The 17,592-nt window shown below is 38.9% G+C and overlaps 1 protein-coding gene across 1 annotated transcript; it reads left to right on the top strand.

Moving 5' to 3' along the window:
- The first annotated feature begins 7,588 nt into the window (after positions 1-7,588).
- LOC148194959 (L-ascorbate oxidase homolog) lies at positions 7,589-9,639 on the top strand. The gene has a single exon (XM_088094730.1). The coding sequence runs from the start codon at positions 7,782-7,784 to the stop codon at positions 9,423-9,425; it is 1,644 nt and encodes a 547-aa protein (XP_087950856.1). The 5' UTR covers positions 7,589-7,781; the 3' UTR covers positions 9,426-9,639.
- Positions 9,640-17,592: the final 7,953 nt, after the last annotated feature.

Genomic DNA, 17,592 nt, shown 5'->3' with positions numbered 1-17,592 from the left:
AATTCAGCAAGAACTTGACTAGTATGAGGAGCAGGCACATACATAAACCTAATATTGAAAGTCATGTTTTATTAATTTAGTGAAGAACAATGTTAATATAAATATTACACTTAAAATACAGTATAGTGTTATTACCTCACAAGTCGAATTTGTAGCCTCCATAAATCATCAATAAAGTGAGTTGTTATAGTCATGTAGCCTCTATTTTGATTACTAGCAGTCCACATATTAGTTGTAATTGTAACTCGACTTTGAATCTTTGACAACAATAATTTCAGTTTCTCTTTTTCGGCATTGTAATCCTTCATAATATCCTTTTTTAAGGTGTTTCAAGAAACCACTTTAAATAGAGGTTGTACAATAGCACAAAATTCTTTAAAGCCTATGTGATCAACCATTGACATTGAATACTCATGTAGAATTATCATCTTACGGAGTGCATTTCTAGCTATTTGTTGATTAAACACATAATTTCCAACAACTACGGTTTCACCACCTTCTTTATGAATTTTTAAAAATGATTGTCTGATGTCCTGAGTTGTTCGAAGCTTGCAGCTCTTGAAATGGTTTCTCAAATGTGACGTACCTTGCTTTGCATCACCTACAAGACTTTTGGAACAATAATTGCACATCACTTTCCATTTTCCATCTACCTTTTGTCTCTTAAAGTGATTCCAAACTTCTAACAATAATCTTCTTGAGTTAACGGTAGGAGTTGAACTTTCAGTTTGATTTGAATCTACAGGATCATCATTTTGATTTGAATCTCCTACATTAGGTTCTACAAATTGTCTTTGTTGACCATCATTTATAAGAGAAAATGTATCTTGAGTAGACATCCTAAAAATAAAATTGATCAACATAAAGCTTCTGGTGCAAGATATAGTTTGATCAAAGCTAAAATATAACAATATATCTACGAGTGAGATAAAATACTTAGACTATCTAAAGTGTAATACTGAATCTAGTAAATCCAACAACGTAAGTACAACTTCTTCAGGTAACTAATGCATTAAATCAATATTAAAAGTGATGGTATAATAATGCAAAAGAAATGTAAATTGGTTCAGTCCATAACAGTGAAAAGGTACCCTGCAGAACTATCCCTGTCGTCATTGATATGCTCTGAAAGACAAATTCATAATTTCTGTACAAAATCATAATTTTTGTATAAAGAAATTATAGGACACATTGGACAAAAGATTCATTTAAAGTTGCATTGAAACTATCCCTCCCCTTCCAATCCTTTCCAATCTAGACTATTGAGTGAATGGTACCACAACAAAAAGGAAAATAAAATTATGATGTGAAAAGGAAAATAAAATTAATTTTTGAAAAATGTGAAAAGGTTAAAAGTGAAGAATTCATTTTTTTGGAAATTCCAGAGTACAATATAATGAATAAATTAATTAGGATGTGACGTTTATGATGCAAGCATAATGGCTAAAATAAAAGAAGCCATTGAGGGTTATTTATGATTGCAATATGTCAATCCATAAGTTTCTAAAGTTTAAATAAATATTAAAATATTTGGTTCAACTTCTAAGATAGAGCATATCATCCTGACCTTTGCCTCTCTCTCCTCCTTTTTCATATCAACTTTCAATACATTATCCACTCCACTATGCACAAATCCATGACTTTACATTCTTTAACTCTCTAACAGGTATGGTTTTTGGGATTCCCTCTCACCTAACTCACAAAAACCTCTCCCTCGTTTATCCATAAAATAATCAAAATAACCTTTTTTTTATTCACTCAATTGACTACTCATGGAATCCATGTCAGACAACCACTGGTGGTAAACGAAGAAGTGAGCATTCTTGTTTGCAACTACAACTACTGTCACCCTTCCTTCTTTCAATCACTGTTTATTTATTATTTATATTTAGGTTTAATAGGTTCGGAGGTCCCTATATTTGTGGGTTCGTTTTAATTGGGTCCTCCAATTTTGAAAGTGATCAATTTGGTCCCTAATTTAACAAAATTGAGTCAATAATATCCTTTCCGTTAAATGCAATGGACGGCATTAACGTTTTAAACATGTGGTATGTTGAAGCATCCTTCAAATAAAACTGTGCAACCTGCAAATAAAAGGATGCCTCAACATGCTACATGTTTAAAAAGTTAACGTCGTCCATTACATTTAACGGAAAGGGTATTATTGACTCAATTTTGCTAAATTAGGGACCAAATTGATCACTTTCAAAATTGGAGGACCCAATTGAAACGAACCCACAAATATAAGGACCTCCGAACCTATTAAACCTTATATTTATTTCCTTTCTATTGTTTACTTATTTATATTTAATTCCGTCTTTCTTCCTAATACGGACAAAATCTTATCCAATGTGTCTTATAATTTCTTTATACAGAAATTTTGTACAGAAATTATGAATTTTCCTTTCAGAGATGTGCCTTTCAGAAATTATGAATTTTGTACAAAATCTTATCCAATGTGCCCTTCTTCTGATTCCTATATATCTATATATTAATATTATTCCCCAACTGTTCCATGCATATTGGTTAGTGATACTTTTTGTTCCTAAATCCGGAAAAAATTTAGGGGTTTTATTTTTCAACCGATATTCTATCACATGCAAGAAACTTCCATATATAATTTTCATCTCTGTGTATTCAAACTAATTAAAGATTCTTTTCACATAAATGTGCATGTAGAATATTCAAAAGCATAACAGAACTCACTCAAGACAAGAAAAAAATAGAAAAAACAAAAAAATATTCTAAGAGATACCGTTCTTTATCGGCAAAGTGCGACTCCGACATTGAACACTGATGATGATTAAGAGAGTCCAACACAGAACTATATGTCCGATGATGGTGGAACAAAATGCTTTAGCACAGTAGAAGGAAGAGGCTGTTGCAGAGATGTAGAAAGAGACAAAAAGACAAAAGAATAAAACCTAATTTAAACCTAATGATAAAAACGTAATTTTAATTTTTTAGCGGGTAACAAAAATCTGCGGGTCGGATAGTGTATTACCCGAACCCGACCCGTTTATAAGCGGGTATTAAAATACCCTCTAGCCGCAACCCGCGGATAGTAAATATCCGCGGACACCAACTATATGTCATGGATTTTATCCGTAGATATCCGCGAGCGCGGATTTTTTTGTCATCCCTATCTGTGTTATTCTTCACAAAAATAAAAAATGAAGAGGATGTGGACATAACCAAATAAAATCGATGTCTTAGCTAAGTAAATAATTAGTTGGAGGTGAAGGAAATGAAACCTTAACATTGGGCATACCTTCAAGTGCGGATATTGTGCCTCCCTTGTAGAGAAATATTTTGTATTCCCACCCAATCACAATTTTTAATAAGAGAATTCTGCAATTACATAAATGCCCCTATGAAGCATTAATTGTGATTGCTTGTGATAGAAGTCATGCAATGACGCTCTATTTAATGCCTCTGCCAAAACTTAATGACCCACACACTTTTTCGTTTTAGGATTGGAATGAAAGGTAGTGACAATGTTGTTTCCAACACAATGAAGTTCTTACCCAACCATAAACCCTAATATTGGTAGGAGACGAGATGACTGAATGGAGACCTCATACTCATTTATTGAAGTGCATTAATCTCAACAACCATTGCAGTTTTATTAAATAGGTGAGTTATTACAACTTTCTATTCAAAGACAAAAACAATTAGAGTTGCCCAAAAGTCATGCAATGGTGCAGTAAGTGGTTATTTTCTCATTGGTATGTGGTTATTTCTTCAAATGATTATGTACATGTACAACATTGATGAAGTTGAATATTAAGGATGACATTCATTAGTCCACTTTTTAGTAATATTTATTGTACTCTATTAATGTAGGAAAAGGAGGTAGATGGAGGACATATAAATACATCTTCGGATGAAATTGGCATTGATTAACAACATTTAATTGTCTAGTAAGTGGTTATTTGTTCATTGGTATGTGGTTATTTCTTTAAATGGTTATGCACATGTACACAATTCATTTTATTAAATATGAAGGACCATGTTAATTAGTGCAGTAAGTAGTAATCATTTTTGTATTAATTAAATGTAGGAAAATCAGGTAGATGGAGCATACAAATATATCTTTGGATGATATTCAAATTGATGAACAACATGAAAAACCAGAAGAAGAATTAAATAAAAACAATGTTCAACCTCTCTCAATCCCTCCAACAATTGGAATGGTTTTTGAAACTGTTAATGAAGTCAAGTTATTTTATAGACAATATGCAATATCAAAGGGTTTTGGAATTCGTACAACGAGTTCTAGGAAGAACAACAAGAACGAATTATGTTACTTCATGATGGTGCGTTCTAGGGCTGGAAAATATGTGTCCCCCATTCAGAATCAAATGATTAGACGTCCAACATGTGCTAATGATTGTGCAGCTCGAATGATTGTATCAAAAAGAGATGATAAGTGGTACATTTCAGGATTTGATAATGTAGATAGTCATGATCTTAGTCCAACAAAGTCCAGATTGTTCCGAGGCAATAAAAGAATGAATCTCAACGTCAAAAGAACTCTATACTTGAATGTCGAAGTAAGAGTTAGGATTAACATGAGTTTTCGGTCCTTGGTTTGAGCCGGATTCTTAGTGAGCCGGATTCATAATTAATCTGTATCAAAATTTTACATTATTTTTCAACTCAACCTGGCTCAAACCCATGATAGGTCGAGTTGGCTCACGGTTTCAACCCTTTTGACGGTACTACATTTTAAGAAAATTTTGGTTTTGTATAAACTTAATGGACCTAAATTTTAGTTCATGAGTTATAGAATAAAAATTATAAATTTCAGATCAAAAATATTAAGTATTACCATGTAGGTGTTCGTAGGATTTATGAGTTAAAAAAATGATCTCCATTCAATTCATCAAACCAAAGTGAATCCAACTTATGTTAACCTAGATTAGAAATAGAAAACTATTGTACAATCATCCTTATCAACATATCAACTTGAATTCTCTCAAACAGAAACAAACAAAATGATAATATCTCCAAATTCATAAAAGAAACTAAAATAGCTAAAAATAGTACCAACTTTCTACACCTATTTCAATTAAAAGAACAATATTAACTAAACTACTTTCAAACACAAAATGGAAACTATCATCAATTAACTAATCAGATTCAAACAAGTCATCAACTCAAAATAAGGAACGAAGTAAAACCGATACAAAACATATAAAAAGAACATGTATAAACTAAAATTAAAGTAAACACCTAAAACCTAAATGTTGAAGCGACACACGATTCAACGAAGGGTCAGAGTTACAAACGTCGGTGAAGCTCTCTGGCTATGTCTAGTAAAGCTGATGTAGACCCCGATCAGATAAGAGAGTGGAGCGTGGGGGTTCATTGGATGCAGCTGGCATATGTTGAACTTTGACCATTCTAAGAGACATATGTGTTGAAGGCCAAATTAACCTTTGGAGTATTCTTAAAAGAGTGTGGAACTGACCAAAGTTAACTAAGCTTAGTTAAGAAATAGTCTAGTTTAACTTTAGTTAAGAAATTTTGCTTTTTCTTTTAAAAAGGACTAGTTAACTAGTTATGGAATTTTAGGTTTTTCTCTACTTTTCTTTCCATTTTTCTCTTTGATTTGAGCTCAAAGATCTAAGTGAGATAGGCTCAATAACTTCACATTCGATATTATGTTTTAATACATTTTTTTTTTCATTTTCATTGTTTAATTTCTTTTAGACTCATTCAATTCAATTATATAGAATTTCTACTATACATGTGCTCATGTTGTGATTTCATTTTTTATTCAAGTTCTTCTTAAATTTGTGAATTAGTCAACTTTTCTTTTATATTCTACTAGGTTTGGGTTATGGATTTATGTCTATAACATAATGTGTCCAAAAGACTAAAAAACACCGAGGTTTGAATGGTAAACCTGACTAATGAAAACAATAATATGATAAACCATAAGTTTATGTGTTCTTGAAAATGAATGAATTTTGATTTCTGTGAATTGTTATTGATTGTTTTAGGTTAGAATAATGATTTTGAACATGTTTGCATTCATAGTTTTTTGTAAAAAACACAAAAATACAATAAGACCATTTTTCTCCTTAGAAGCTAGGTTCCTAAATTTGATTTTCGTATCTACTCAATTATTTGTCCTCTTTTTAATTCTTATAATTAATTGATGTTAATAGGAACCATTTTGCATCATTAATTTATTTAATGATCCTTTATATAGTTATTTTAGTCATTGTCATGCATATTCACATCCTCATGAACACTAATTTTGCTTAATTGTTGGAGTTCTGGTTTTTATTTGTGTTTTTTAGTTTGCATAAGTTTTATTCAGTTCTAAACACATATTTTAGTGATCTTAGGTGAGTAAAATTTGTTTTAGACACTTGCATTATAAAAAATCATTCCACTTTTATTCAGACATTCCATCAAACACCTAGTGAAAACTAGATTTTGAAGAGACATTTCATCAAACAGTTTTTATTTCTTTGTTTGTAATGATGGGTAATTGTTTCTAAGCATTAGTCTTTATACATATTAGGATCCAATAGTGCACATGTTTGACATCAATTCTATTATTACAGTCATGTTAGAAAGCATTTAAAGATAAATTATGTAGTTTTTAATTTCATGACAAAAGAATTTAAAGATAAATTATGTAGTTTTTAATTTCATGACAAAAGCATTTAAAGATAAATTATGTAGTTTTTAATTTCATGACATGCATCGCATAATAGTTTTAGGATTTTAGTACTTATAGTTAATTAAATTTCCCCATCACAAAGTAGTCACAATAATTTGTATTTATATATTTCTAGTTTTAAGGATTGAGAGTCAAAATTCCCTATATATTACTATATTTTAAGAAAATTTTGGTTTTGTGTGACCTTAATGGACCAAAATTTAGTTCATGAACTATAGAATAAAAATTATAAATTTCAGATCCAAAATATTAAGTATTACCATGTAGGTGTTCGTAGGATTTATGAGTTACACAACATGATTAGATTCAAACAACAGATCTAACAAGTCAACATCAATTTTCAAAAGTTTCTACGTGTAATTATAAATTTGAAAAATGATATTTTGACCTCCACTTTTATAGTAGCAATTTCTTTGATATTTTTATTTTCTTTTTCGAGTCAAGTTAGAATTTTGAAGAAGAGAATAGGTGCCCGAGTTTTATTCTAATAAAAGTGTGTGTGTTTGTTTTTCTGACATTGGCTCCTTTGTTTCTTTCCCCACTTGCTATTTATTACTTTTTATTATTCAAATTAAAAGAATATAAATAAAAATATTTAAACCCTTTTAAGTAATTGAAATTAATTACATCTAAGCAACATAGATAAAATAGCTAGAATAAAGAAATAAAGAATAAAAGATGTCCAATGTGATAACATAATGCGAAAAAAAGGTTGAAGTTTGCACATTGATGTTTAGCATACATATGTTAAGGATTGTTGGAATTAAATATCCTTTAATTAAAAGAGCTTTTGCTACATATAGAATGTGCGAGAGAAGGGGAATCGTTGTTGTGATGGAAACCAAAGTGCTAAAGATATCCAAAGAAAAAGGGTAATAAAGCGAAGAACGAGGTATGAAAGGAATTATAGGGAGTGGAGAGAGAAGTTAGGAGGAAAGAGAGTGGAGGAAAGGGTTATAAAAGGGGAAGGGGAAGATGGAGATGAAAGCAAGAAGCTAATAACAATCCTTCTTCTTCCAATAATAACGAAGGAAGGAGATAGGAAAGGGTTGAATTGAATAAAAAAAGGAAAAAAAAAATGGGTCGGATATCAAGTTTAGTGATTGGTTTGATGGCATGCTTGATGGCAGCATCAGTGCGTGGGGAAGACCCTTACATATTCTACACATGGAACGTCACCTACGGCACTGTTGCACCATTGGGTGTGGAACAACAGGGCATCCTCATCAACGGCCTGTTCCCAGGGCCAGAAATAAACTGCAGCAGTAACAACAACATTGTCGTCAATGTCTTTAACTTCCTTGACGAGCCCCTCCTCTTCACCTGGCACGGTATCCAACACAGGAAGAACTCATGGCAAGATGGCACCTTGGGAGCCCAATGCCCCATCCTCCCAGGTTCCAACTACACCTACCACTTCCAAGTTAAGGACCAGATCGGCAGCTACTTCTACTACCCCTCCATCGGCATGCACCGCGCCGTCGGTGGCTTCGGTGGTTTGAGGATCTACAGCCGCTTGTTGATCCCAGTTCCCTATGCTGACCCCGCCGACGAGTTCTGGGTCCTCATCGGTGACTGGTACGGCAAGTCCCACCAGACCCTCAGGCAATTCTTGGATAGTGGACGTAGCATCGGCAGGCCCAGCGGAGTCCATATCAACGGCAAGAACGGTGGTCTTGAGCCCGCTTATACCATGGAGCCCGGCAAGACTTACAAATACAGAATCTGCAATGTGGGGATCAAGGACGCCCTCAACTTCAGAATCCAAGGTCATCCCTTGAAGCTCGTCGAGATGGAAGGCTCACACGTTGTTCAGAACATCTACGACTCCCTCGACGTTCACGTTGGACAGTGCTTCTCTGTCCTCGTAACCGCCGACAAGGAGCCCAAGGACTACTACATGGTCGCCTCCACTCGCTTCACCAAGAAGACCCTCGCCGCCTCCCGCATCATCCGTTACTCCAACGGTGTCGCCCCCGCCTCCCCTGAGCTTCCCCCAGCTCCCGAAGGCTGGGCTTGGTCTCTCAATCAGTTCCGCTCCTTCCGTTGGAACCTTACCGCCAGCGCTGCCAGGCCCAACCCTCAGGGCTCTTACCACTACGGCCAGATCAATATCACTCGCACCATCAAGCTCGTTAACACCCTCAGCAGGTTCGGTGGAAAACTCCGCTACGGACTCAATGGTGTGTCCCACCTTGACAATGAAACCCCACTCAAACTCGCTGAGTACTACGGTGTGAGCGACAAGGTTTTCCAGTACAACCTCATCTCCGACGACCCCGTTTCCCCCATCGGCGACCTCACCCTTGCTGCTAACGTCATCAACGCCAACTTCCGTGACTTCATCGAAATCATCTTCGAGAACCCCACAAAGGTTCCCCAGTCTTACAACTTGGATGGCTACTCTTTCTTTGCCGTCGCCATTGAGCCAGGGAAGTGGTCACCGGAGAAGAGGAAGAACTACAACCTTCTGGATGCTGTGAGCAGACACACCATTCAGGTGTTCCCCAAGTCCTGGGCTGCTATCATGTTGACATTCGACAATGCTGGTATGTGGAACTTGAGGTCGGAGCTTGGCGAGAATCGTTACCTGGGACAGCAGTTGTACGTGAGCGTTTTGTCTCCAAACAGGTCCCTCAGGGATGAGTACAACCTTCCAGATACTCAGCTTCTTTGCGGCATAGTCAAGGATATGCCTAAGCCACCACCTTACTCTTCCTAAACTTGGTTTCTTCTTTAATCAGAGCCACCTCGTCGATCGCTTCAACACTTTATCATCATCACACTCTTCGATCCACGACATATTCCTTAATTGATTAGCCCTTGTAGTTAATTAATTTTATCTTTCTGGTCACTGATGTATCAACCCTTTCCTATACTTCTAAATCAATAATACATATTCACACTCCTTCCTTCCATGCTTCCTTCCACTCTTCTTCCCTTTCTCTTTTCCATCCCCTACTTTTAAATATGAAAATATCTTTTTGACAACTTTTATATAACAAGATGATAGTTCATGATTGGTGTACTCACAGGCCCTCCCAGCATAGATCGAGCGAGCGGTTAATCCAACATTAGTCCACCCATTCAGTCCGCCCAAGATGGCACGTCCGCCCAGGAATCTGGACCGAGCGTCCAGCCATTAGAGAACCGGACGTCCGCCCAAGAGTGCACGTCCGCCTAAGAATCAGGACCGAACGTCCAGTCATTCCTGAACCGAACGCCCGCCCGGGTTGATCTCCCGGACCAACCATCATTCCCAACCGACCAGCCTTTTGTCGACTACACGGTTAAACGTTAATGACTCATTAAAGTCCTTAATAAAGATTAAGGTATTATTGGGCCGTTCCCAGGCCCCCAAAAGGTAAAAGCCCATCACAATCAGTATAAATAAAGATCTCAGGTATGATTTCTTGACAGATTGCTTAGAACGCAACGAACACATGCATTATATAACGCCTGTCATATTACTGACTTGAGCGTCGGAGTGCCTTTGACAGGTACCCGACCCCCCGGCTTGGAGTATGGAGCAGCACCGGGAATGGGAGGACGACGGCCCGACTTGGAGTGTGGAGCAGCGTCGGTGTCCGCCAGTTCAGCTTTCCTCGTTTTGTGGGATTCGGCAACGTCAGTGACCGCCCGGTTTTCACCAGCGTCTGGAGCGTCCGTCTGTGGATCAGGCGTCCGTCCAACCGTAGTCAGCCATATCATCCTCCCGCGAGACAACGTTCTCATGTTTTAGCAGGGTCCGCCTCGGATCCGGTCGAAACATTTGGCGCCCACCGTGGGGCCGAGTGGGGTATTACCCATTGTAAACACAAGGAACCAGTGAGGGGCACCTCAGAAGAATGTCAACTCCCGGCCCTTCAGCCCTTTGTTCTCGGCTTCATCAACATTACGCAAATCTCGGTCGCCCGGCCTGATTTCCTGGCCGTTCGACCTTAGAACGGTCGTCCAGTCCCGAGCGTTTGGCCATCTGGCCTCGTACTCTCGGCCCTTCGGCCTTAGTAAGTTTTCGGCCATCCGGTTACAGTTCTCTGCCGTCCGGCCTTACCTTAACCAAATCTGGCATCACCCGGCCATCTGGCCTCCGAGGTACGTGTTCAACTTCTACCACTCGGCCATTCGGCCTTAGGTACTTAGCCAAATTTGGCATCCAACATCCGGACATCCGGCCTCCGTTCCCGACCTACAGGCCTTAGCTCTCGGCCGACCGGCCTCAGCACAGTCCCGGTCATTCGACCTCAATTCCCGGACCGGCCTCAGACAAGGTTGGCGTCCGCCGTCCGGCCATTTGGCCTTCAAGGTACGTTATACTCCTACCACTCGGCCATTCGGCCTTAGGTACTTAGCCAAATTTGGCATCCAGAATGTGGTTATCCGGCCTCAGCTCCCGGTCGTTTCAACTCCACTCCCGGAGGTCAAGACTGAGTCTCGTCCATCATGGATCAAAGAGCGCTCGTTCATCCGCCCTCAACGAGCGCTCGTCCGTCCGGCTTCAATCAGCGCTCGTCAGTTAGGCTTCAAAGAGCGCTCGTCCATTCGGCCTCATCGACCGACCGTTGGGCCGGCTTCCAATAGCGTTGATAACAGTTGAAAAACTGTTATTTTCATGCTTAAAATTGATACTAAAAGCAACCTTTATACTTAGAAACTAGCTTGAAATCATGCTTTTCTTCATATTTTCAGAAATAAGAGAGCTGGACAGGTTTATGCTTGATTTCAGTGTTTTTGTGCAGGTTTTAAGGTGAATTTTGTGAAAGAAGTAAAGAAGGTGAGAGATGGAATCAGAAAAGACATCAAAAAGTGCAAAAGGAGAAGCCGAAGTCACCACTCAGCGGCAGTTTACCGCTGAGCGGCACTCAGGAGCTTACGGGAGATCCGCTGAGGGGCAAAATGGCCGCTGAGGGGAAGAAACGTCTCACGCACTTACCGCTGAGCGGTACTTTACCGCTGAGCGGCACTTTTATGGGCTTGGACCTAATTTTCTGTAATTTACGAATAATATATAAGCTTTAGGGTTTCCTAGGGTTAGGTATCTTTGGCTGGAACGAAGCAAACACTCTCTCTTCCACCCCTTTGAAGGGGGATCTTGGATGCTGAGGCTTCCTCTTCACCTTTTTAGGGTTTTATCTTTCATTCTTTCATTGTTATTCATCTAGGTTCACCATGAATATGGTGAACTAAACTCTGTATGTTTGTTGGGGAATCAATGTAATCTTTTGAAGCTCTCATATATGGAATTTGTTTTTACATCTTTTATTTAAGATCTATGCTTTCTTTCATCATTAGTTAGGGTTTTTCCTCTTTGCGTAATGCTTGCATTGTTTAACTCATTCGATGCATGATTATTGGTTTTGTCGATACGGGCGCGTACGGGGAAGTCTAGATCCGAGGAATTTCTCCCAATATTATATTGGTTGTCGTTAAGCTCCTGCACTTATGAACTGATCATTAGGAATGCTAGGAATTGTATGAACTCGTGATTAGGGAGAAGCCTTCTTGAAAGGTACTTTAGAGAGTGGCATTAACAATGATGATTTGAATGTTGAATTCCTAAAATATATGAGAGTGGATAAGATGAAATTGACCCCCAACAACATATTCATACATAAATTTCATTGAAAGTATTTATCTTTTGCTTTTTGCCATTGATCAAAAACTTCATGCATACATATTTAATTTTCGTCTTTTGCATATTAAATCCAAATATTTTGTCTTTAAGTCTTAGCTAATCAAGAAACCACACAACTAAACTAGGCCGTGAGTCCTTTGGGAAGAACGATACTTGGTCTTACCAAGTTTATTACTTGAACGATTCGGTCATACTTGCCGATTGAAAAACAAGTTTGTGACATCATATTTTGGTGTTCATAAATTTGTCCATCAATTGGGCGAGAGCTTCGTCAAAACCGAGCACATGCTCGTTCACTACTTCATCACCCAGCAGCTGGACTTCGGCCTCCAACTTAGTTACCCGATCGCGAAGGGAATCCCGTTCGGTAGTCAATGAGGTGTTGGAAGGAGTGGCCTTTTGCAAGTCCAGCTGGGCATCATCTAGAGACCGTTGCAGGCGGCGCTGAGTAGCACGCGCTTCGGTCAACAGGGTGCTGGCTTTCTTCTTATCCTCTTCTGCCATCCGTTCGGTTTCGGCTATCCGAAGAGTAAGGTCCTGGTTGGCCTTAAAAGTAGACTCGAGCTTCTCTTGGAGTGATTGAAGTTCGGCGGAAGCAGAAGCTTTCTTATGGGCCGCATAGGCCTGACATAAGGCCGCCCGTGCCGTCAGCTCCAGAGACATGTTGGAGGCTTCCTCCTCGGTCATCCCACTGACCAGGGCCTTATCTTCGGCAAAATGATCGAAGTGGAGATGTTTGGCCACCCAGGAGTTGGGACTTAGTAAACTGGGGAGAGGAGGTCCGTCGGGCAAACTCCTCTTAGCATGGATGGGCTCCGCAGAGGTGTCCCGAGCGGCTTTTCGTTTCCCTTTCTTCTTAGGAGGAGATTTGGAAGGAGCTGGACTGACAACTGCCTCGACCGGAAGAGGAGGAATAGAAACCTGAGGCACTGATTGAGGAGCGACAGGTCCGACGGTGGTGGATGGGGCGTGTGAGGAACTCCCGCCCGGTTTTCGCACATCGCCCCCTCGTTGAGCGAACAGACGGGCGAAAGTGCTACCCTTGGACGGATCCATCTTCGACAAATAATCTGCAAAGACAAACGAAAACTCAGATAAGTTCAAAGGGCTGCTCGGTAAAGGGCGGCCAAAGGTAGCTTACCGAACACGTTAGAAGGCAGGTTCTTATTGCCAAGAAACCCGATCAGAACACGGTACGAGGATTTGGGGGGTAGCTGACAGAGCTGACTGATTAAATCCAGGTCCTCGGTACTCATTTCCGGTTTGGGCCAGGAGAGGACCTTCCGAGGGTCTCGGGTCTAGTAATGAGGAAACTTGGCATCCCGGATGGGCCCGGGGTTGCAAAAACTTTCATATCCAGCCTCCGTCGGCACGACTTTAAAAAAGTGACTTTTAAAGTCTTTGTAGGAGCTGTTGTAGAGAGTCAGCAGATGCTTATTCCCGACCGTCCGCAGGGATACCCACGGTTTGGTCGAGTGTGGTTGCACGTGGAAGAAATAGAGGAAAGCTGGGGGAGTCGGCTTAAGCGCCAAGCCAGCGCAGATAGCAGAAAACGCTTGCATGAAGGCCCATCCGTTTGGATGAAGTTGAGTATGGGCCAAGTTGAGGGTTTTCAGTACACCCATCTGAAAGTCAGTGAAGGGCAGGAGAACCTTTAGATCCTTAAATAGGGTGGCGTAAGCATAGAAGAAGTCAGTGCGGTAGTTTTCCCGACCGTGGAAGATGCGCTCGGTCCTCTGATAGATAGCAAGCTTGAACTGTCTCGCGTCATTAGCATTCTTGACCAGGCAGGTACGGGTGACCAGATTCCGGAATGCGTCACGATTGTAGAAGGAGGAAGGAATCTGTCTAACCTCGTCAGGCACCCAGTCATAGCCGGGGACAGTAGGCCAATCTCGGGGCTTCCCGTCCCAAGCGCCGGTGGAGTCCACATGGATGGCGACTTCGTCAGGGGCATCACTATCCACCAGAAGATCGGAGGAGTTCCCGGAGGGCGAAGCTCTAGCACCATGACTAGCAAGGGCGGCTATGGAGGTCGACGGACTGGAATTGTCTTCATCAGCGTACCCCCTCCCCTCGTTGCCGGAGAAATCAGACGACATGATTACCTGAGAAAAAACGAAAGGAGTAGAGATATTCGAAGAAGAGGCTGGCGACGGCGAGAAGAGTAGAGACAGTAATAAATTAGGGTGAAAAGAAGGATATTTATACTTTGGTTAAAACCGACTCAGTGGATAAATCTAGAACGTCAAAGGTTGCGAGATCTGACGGTTCAGGAGTTGTGACGTTTCGGGGATGGAAGGATCTGACGGTTCAGGAGGTGCGACGTTTCGGTGATGGGAGGATCTGACGGTTTGGGGCGGGAAGGCGTTTTGATTTTTCACATTTCCCGCCTAAATGTTACAGGCGAGACTTCTCAATTCCCACCAGAAAACAGGGTCAAATTTTGCTAAGTGGAAAGGAAGGCCGAGCAGAGGTCACTTCAAAACCCTACGCAAAAGTACTTTTGCTAAGGCTTGGGGGGCTTGTGTTACTACCGTCGGTAGGCAACCGACCGTGGCTTGTGGTATTACCGAGAGTAAGTGACCGACCACAGATTGTGTTATTACCGAGGGTAGACAACAGACTGTGGCTTGAGTTGCTACCGAAGGAAGGCAACCGGTCGGGTGTTTCATAGAACAACCGATCGGGTGAGCGCAAGTAAAGGAGAAGGCAGACCGCCGTTAAATGTTCATGAATGCGTGGTTAATGAGGTAACGACCCTTGTCGAGTATTTAAAGTGAGCATTGAAAGCCATTAAAAGGTAAATTAATGAATAATATTCCCTGTAATTGTATAAATAGAAGTCAAAGGGGAAGGTAAATTTTCGATTCAATTTGATAACTATAGACTTGCGAGAGCCCATTCTGACTTGAGCGTCGGAGTGTTTGCTGCAGGTCAACCCATTTGCACTGACACTGAGCGTAGAGGAGGCCAGAAGAGGAAGACCGATCAGAGGAGGAGGAGTGTTTCCGGACGGAGGTAGCAGAAGTGTTCCCCGGTCCCGTTCAACAGAAACACAATGGTTAGACTTAGAAAAGGTATAAAAATACTATAACACTTTCAAAATAAATACTTTGACACGCTCATTTTTTTTTCAAATTCAAATGACACGAATGGATCCCATTTTTTTAAATATTTATTAAGGATAATAGGATAATTTTAAAAGAAAAAAGGTAAAGCTTTTTGAAAAGCATGTGTCAAATGAATGTCATTGACACCTAGGCGTGTCAATGTACCGGTGCTCTAACACTTTGCTTAATACAATATAGTTTCTTGGTCATGAAGATTATCGATAGTAGACATTTGATAAATAAGTTTCTAATCATAATCAACAATAATAACCTGTGGGCGGAAGGTAAATAGACTTTACAAGTGTTAACATTTAATCAATACATAACCGAAGCTTAGTAATATGTTTTGTCAAAATCAGTGTTTGGATGATAATGAACACAAACAATAATCTTACAAATGATAATTTCTCTTCATGTTTTTTTTCAAAAATTTTCTTTACAAAGGCTTGTGAAGAAGTGACTATTACAATTCATTTTTTGCTCGTTGATTAACTTTGAACTCAAAAGAATATCTTCTTCTTGTTGTTATTGAATGTTGAGAAGTATCTAATGTTCTCTATGCAATATTAATTGCACTTCTCTTTTTTACGCAATTTCTTTGATAGCTAGCATGACTTATTTTCATATGCGGCATAAGTTTTTACTTCAAAAAGTGATGAAAGTGTACACCATATTGGGCAAATAGTTGGGACAATGTTGACATATGCCGACGCTAGATAAAATTAGCGAGCATTTTAACTTTAGCTTGAATCTCACCAGAGATATTTGAATGAAGCTTGAAATTGGTGCATATTTTTTTAATAATAGACAAGACATTCTTGGCATCATACACTTAAAGTTAGTGAGCATTTTAACTTTAGCTTGAATCCCCCCATAGATCTTTGAATGAAGCTTGAAATTGGTGCATATTTTTTTAATAAAAGATGGCGAAGACATTCTTAGGATCATACACTTAAAATATTATTTTAGGTTAATGTCAACTTAAATTCTTTGATTGTACTTACCCTGATCATTACATTTCATTTATTAGATATAATGGAAATATGCATGATGCTCAATTGTCCATCAAATGAAGCATATGCACTTATGATTTGTTCTGCATTTATCAAAATCAATTTCTTCATGTTTAAACTTTAGCTATTTTTTTTGGTTTAATAGCCAATTTAGTCCTCACTTTGGTTGAAAAATCTCAATTTAGTCCCTCGTTATAAAAGTGTTTTGAATTAGTCCTAACTTTTAAAATAGTGGGTCAGATTGGTCCTTTCTGTTAAATATAAGTTAACAAAATTAATGGATGATGATGTGACACAACTTAAAGCTAACGAGGAACCAATCTAACACATCAGCTTTAAGCTGTGTCACATCATCATCGATTAATTTCGTTAACTTATATTTAACGAAAGGGACGAATCTGACCCACTATTTTAAAAGTTAGGACTAATGTAAAACACTTTTATAACGAGGGACTAAATTGAGATTTTTCAACCAAAGTGGGGACTAAATTGGCTATTAAACCATTTTTTTTCTATGTTGGACTTTTTCTTTAACAATTACCTTTATTTTATGGTGCTTAAATAATAAAGATTAACATAAAAATATTACAAATTCAAAAAGGGAAATCATGAAAGAAAAAGCATTATGGTTGGTCTACTTAGCATTATTTTCTTTGACATCAGCCTTGGGTTTATGATTGACCAAAATTTACAACTTATTCGTCCAAGTTGCAAATTTTGATTAATATTTTCATCTTATAAGCCTTTTGAGTTTCAAATTTTGATGAATATCTACAATTTATCAACGATTGATGCTTTGATGGGCTCTCCTTCTTAACTTATATGTCTTCTTATTTGAAGTCCCTTACCTTATGTAACTTCCTTTTTTAGGCTCCATTTTTCTTTGGAAGTTTTTTGTCAATCATTCCCTCTTTCATCCTCTCAGGCTTCCTCTTGGAAAATAAGCATTTGAGTATTGTTTACTAGACATATTTGAGCCATCAGATGATCACCTTATTCTTTCCAAACTTTCTATTCCATTATTTGTTCTATCCCCTTTTTTAAGCATCATCAATGAAATTGTGAATAAAAAACAACATGTGGGTAGAATCAATATGAACATTGTTGTTGTTTGAAAGGAATAAACAT

The sequence above is a fragment of the Vigna umbellata genome, chromosome 7, assembly GCF_029865625.1.
Source record: "Vigna umbellata cultivar VRB3 chromosome 7, Vumbellata_1.0, whole genome shotgun sequence".
Taxonomy (NCBI): Eukaryota; Viridiplantae; Streptophyta; class Magnoliopsida; order Fabales; family Fabaceae; genus Vigna; species Vigna umbellata.
Note: the sequence above shows the minus strand (reverse complement) of the source record. Positions and strands in the feature narration are given on the sequence as shown.

Excerpts from the sequence above, each read along its gene's own strand:
- LOC148194959 (XM_088094730.1), top strand. The coding sequence starts at position 7,782 with ATGGGTCGGATATCAAGTTTAGTGATTGGTTTGATGGCATGCTTGATG.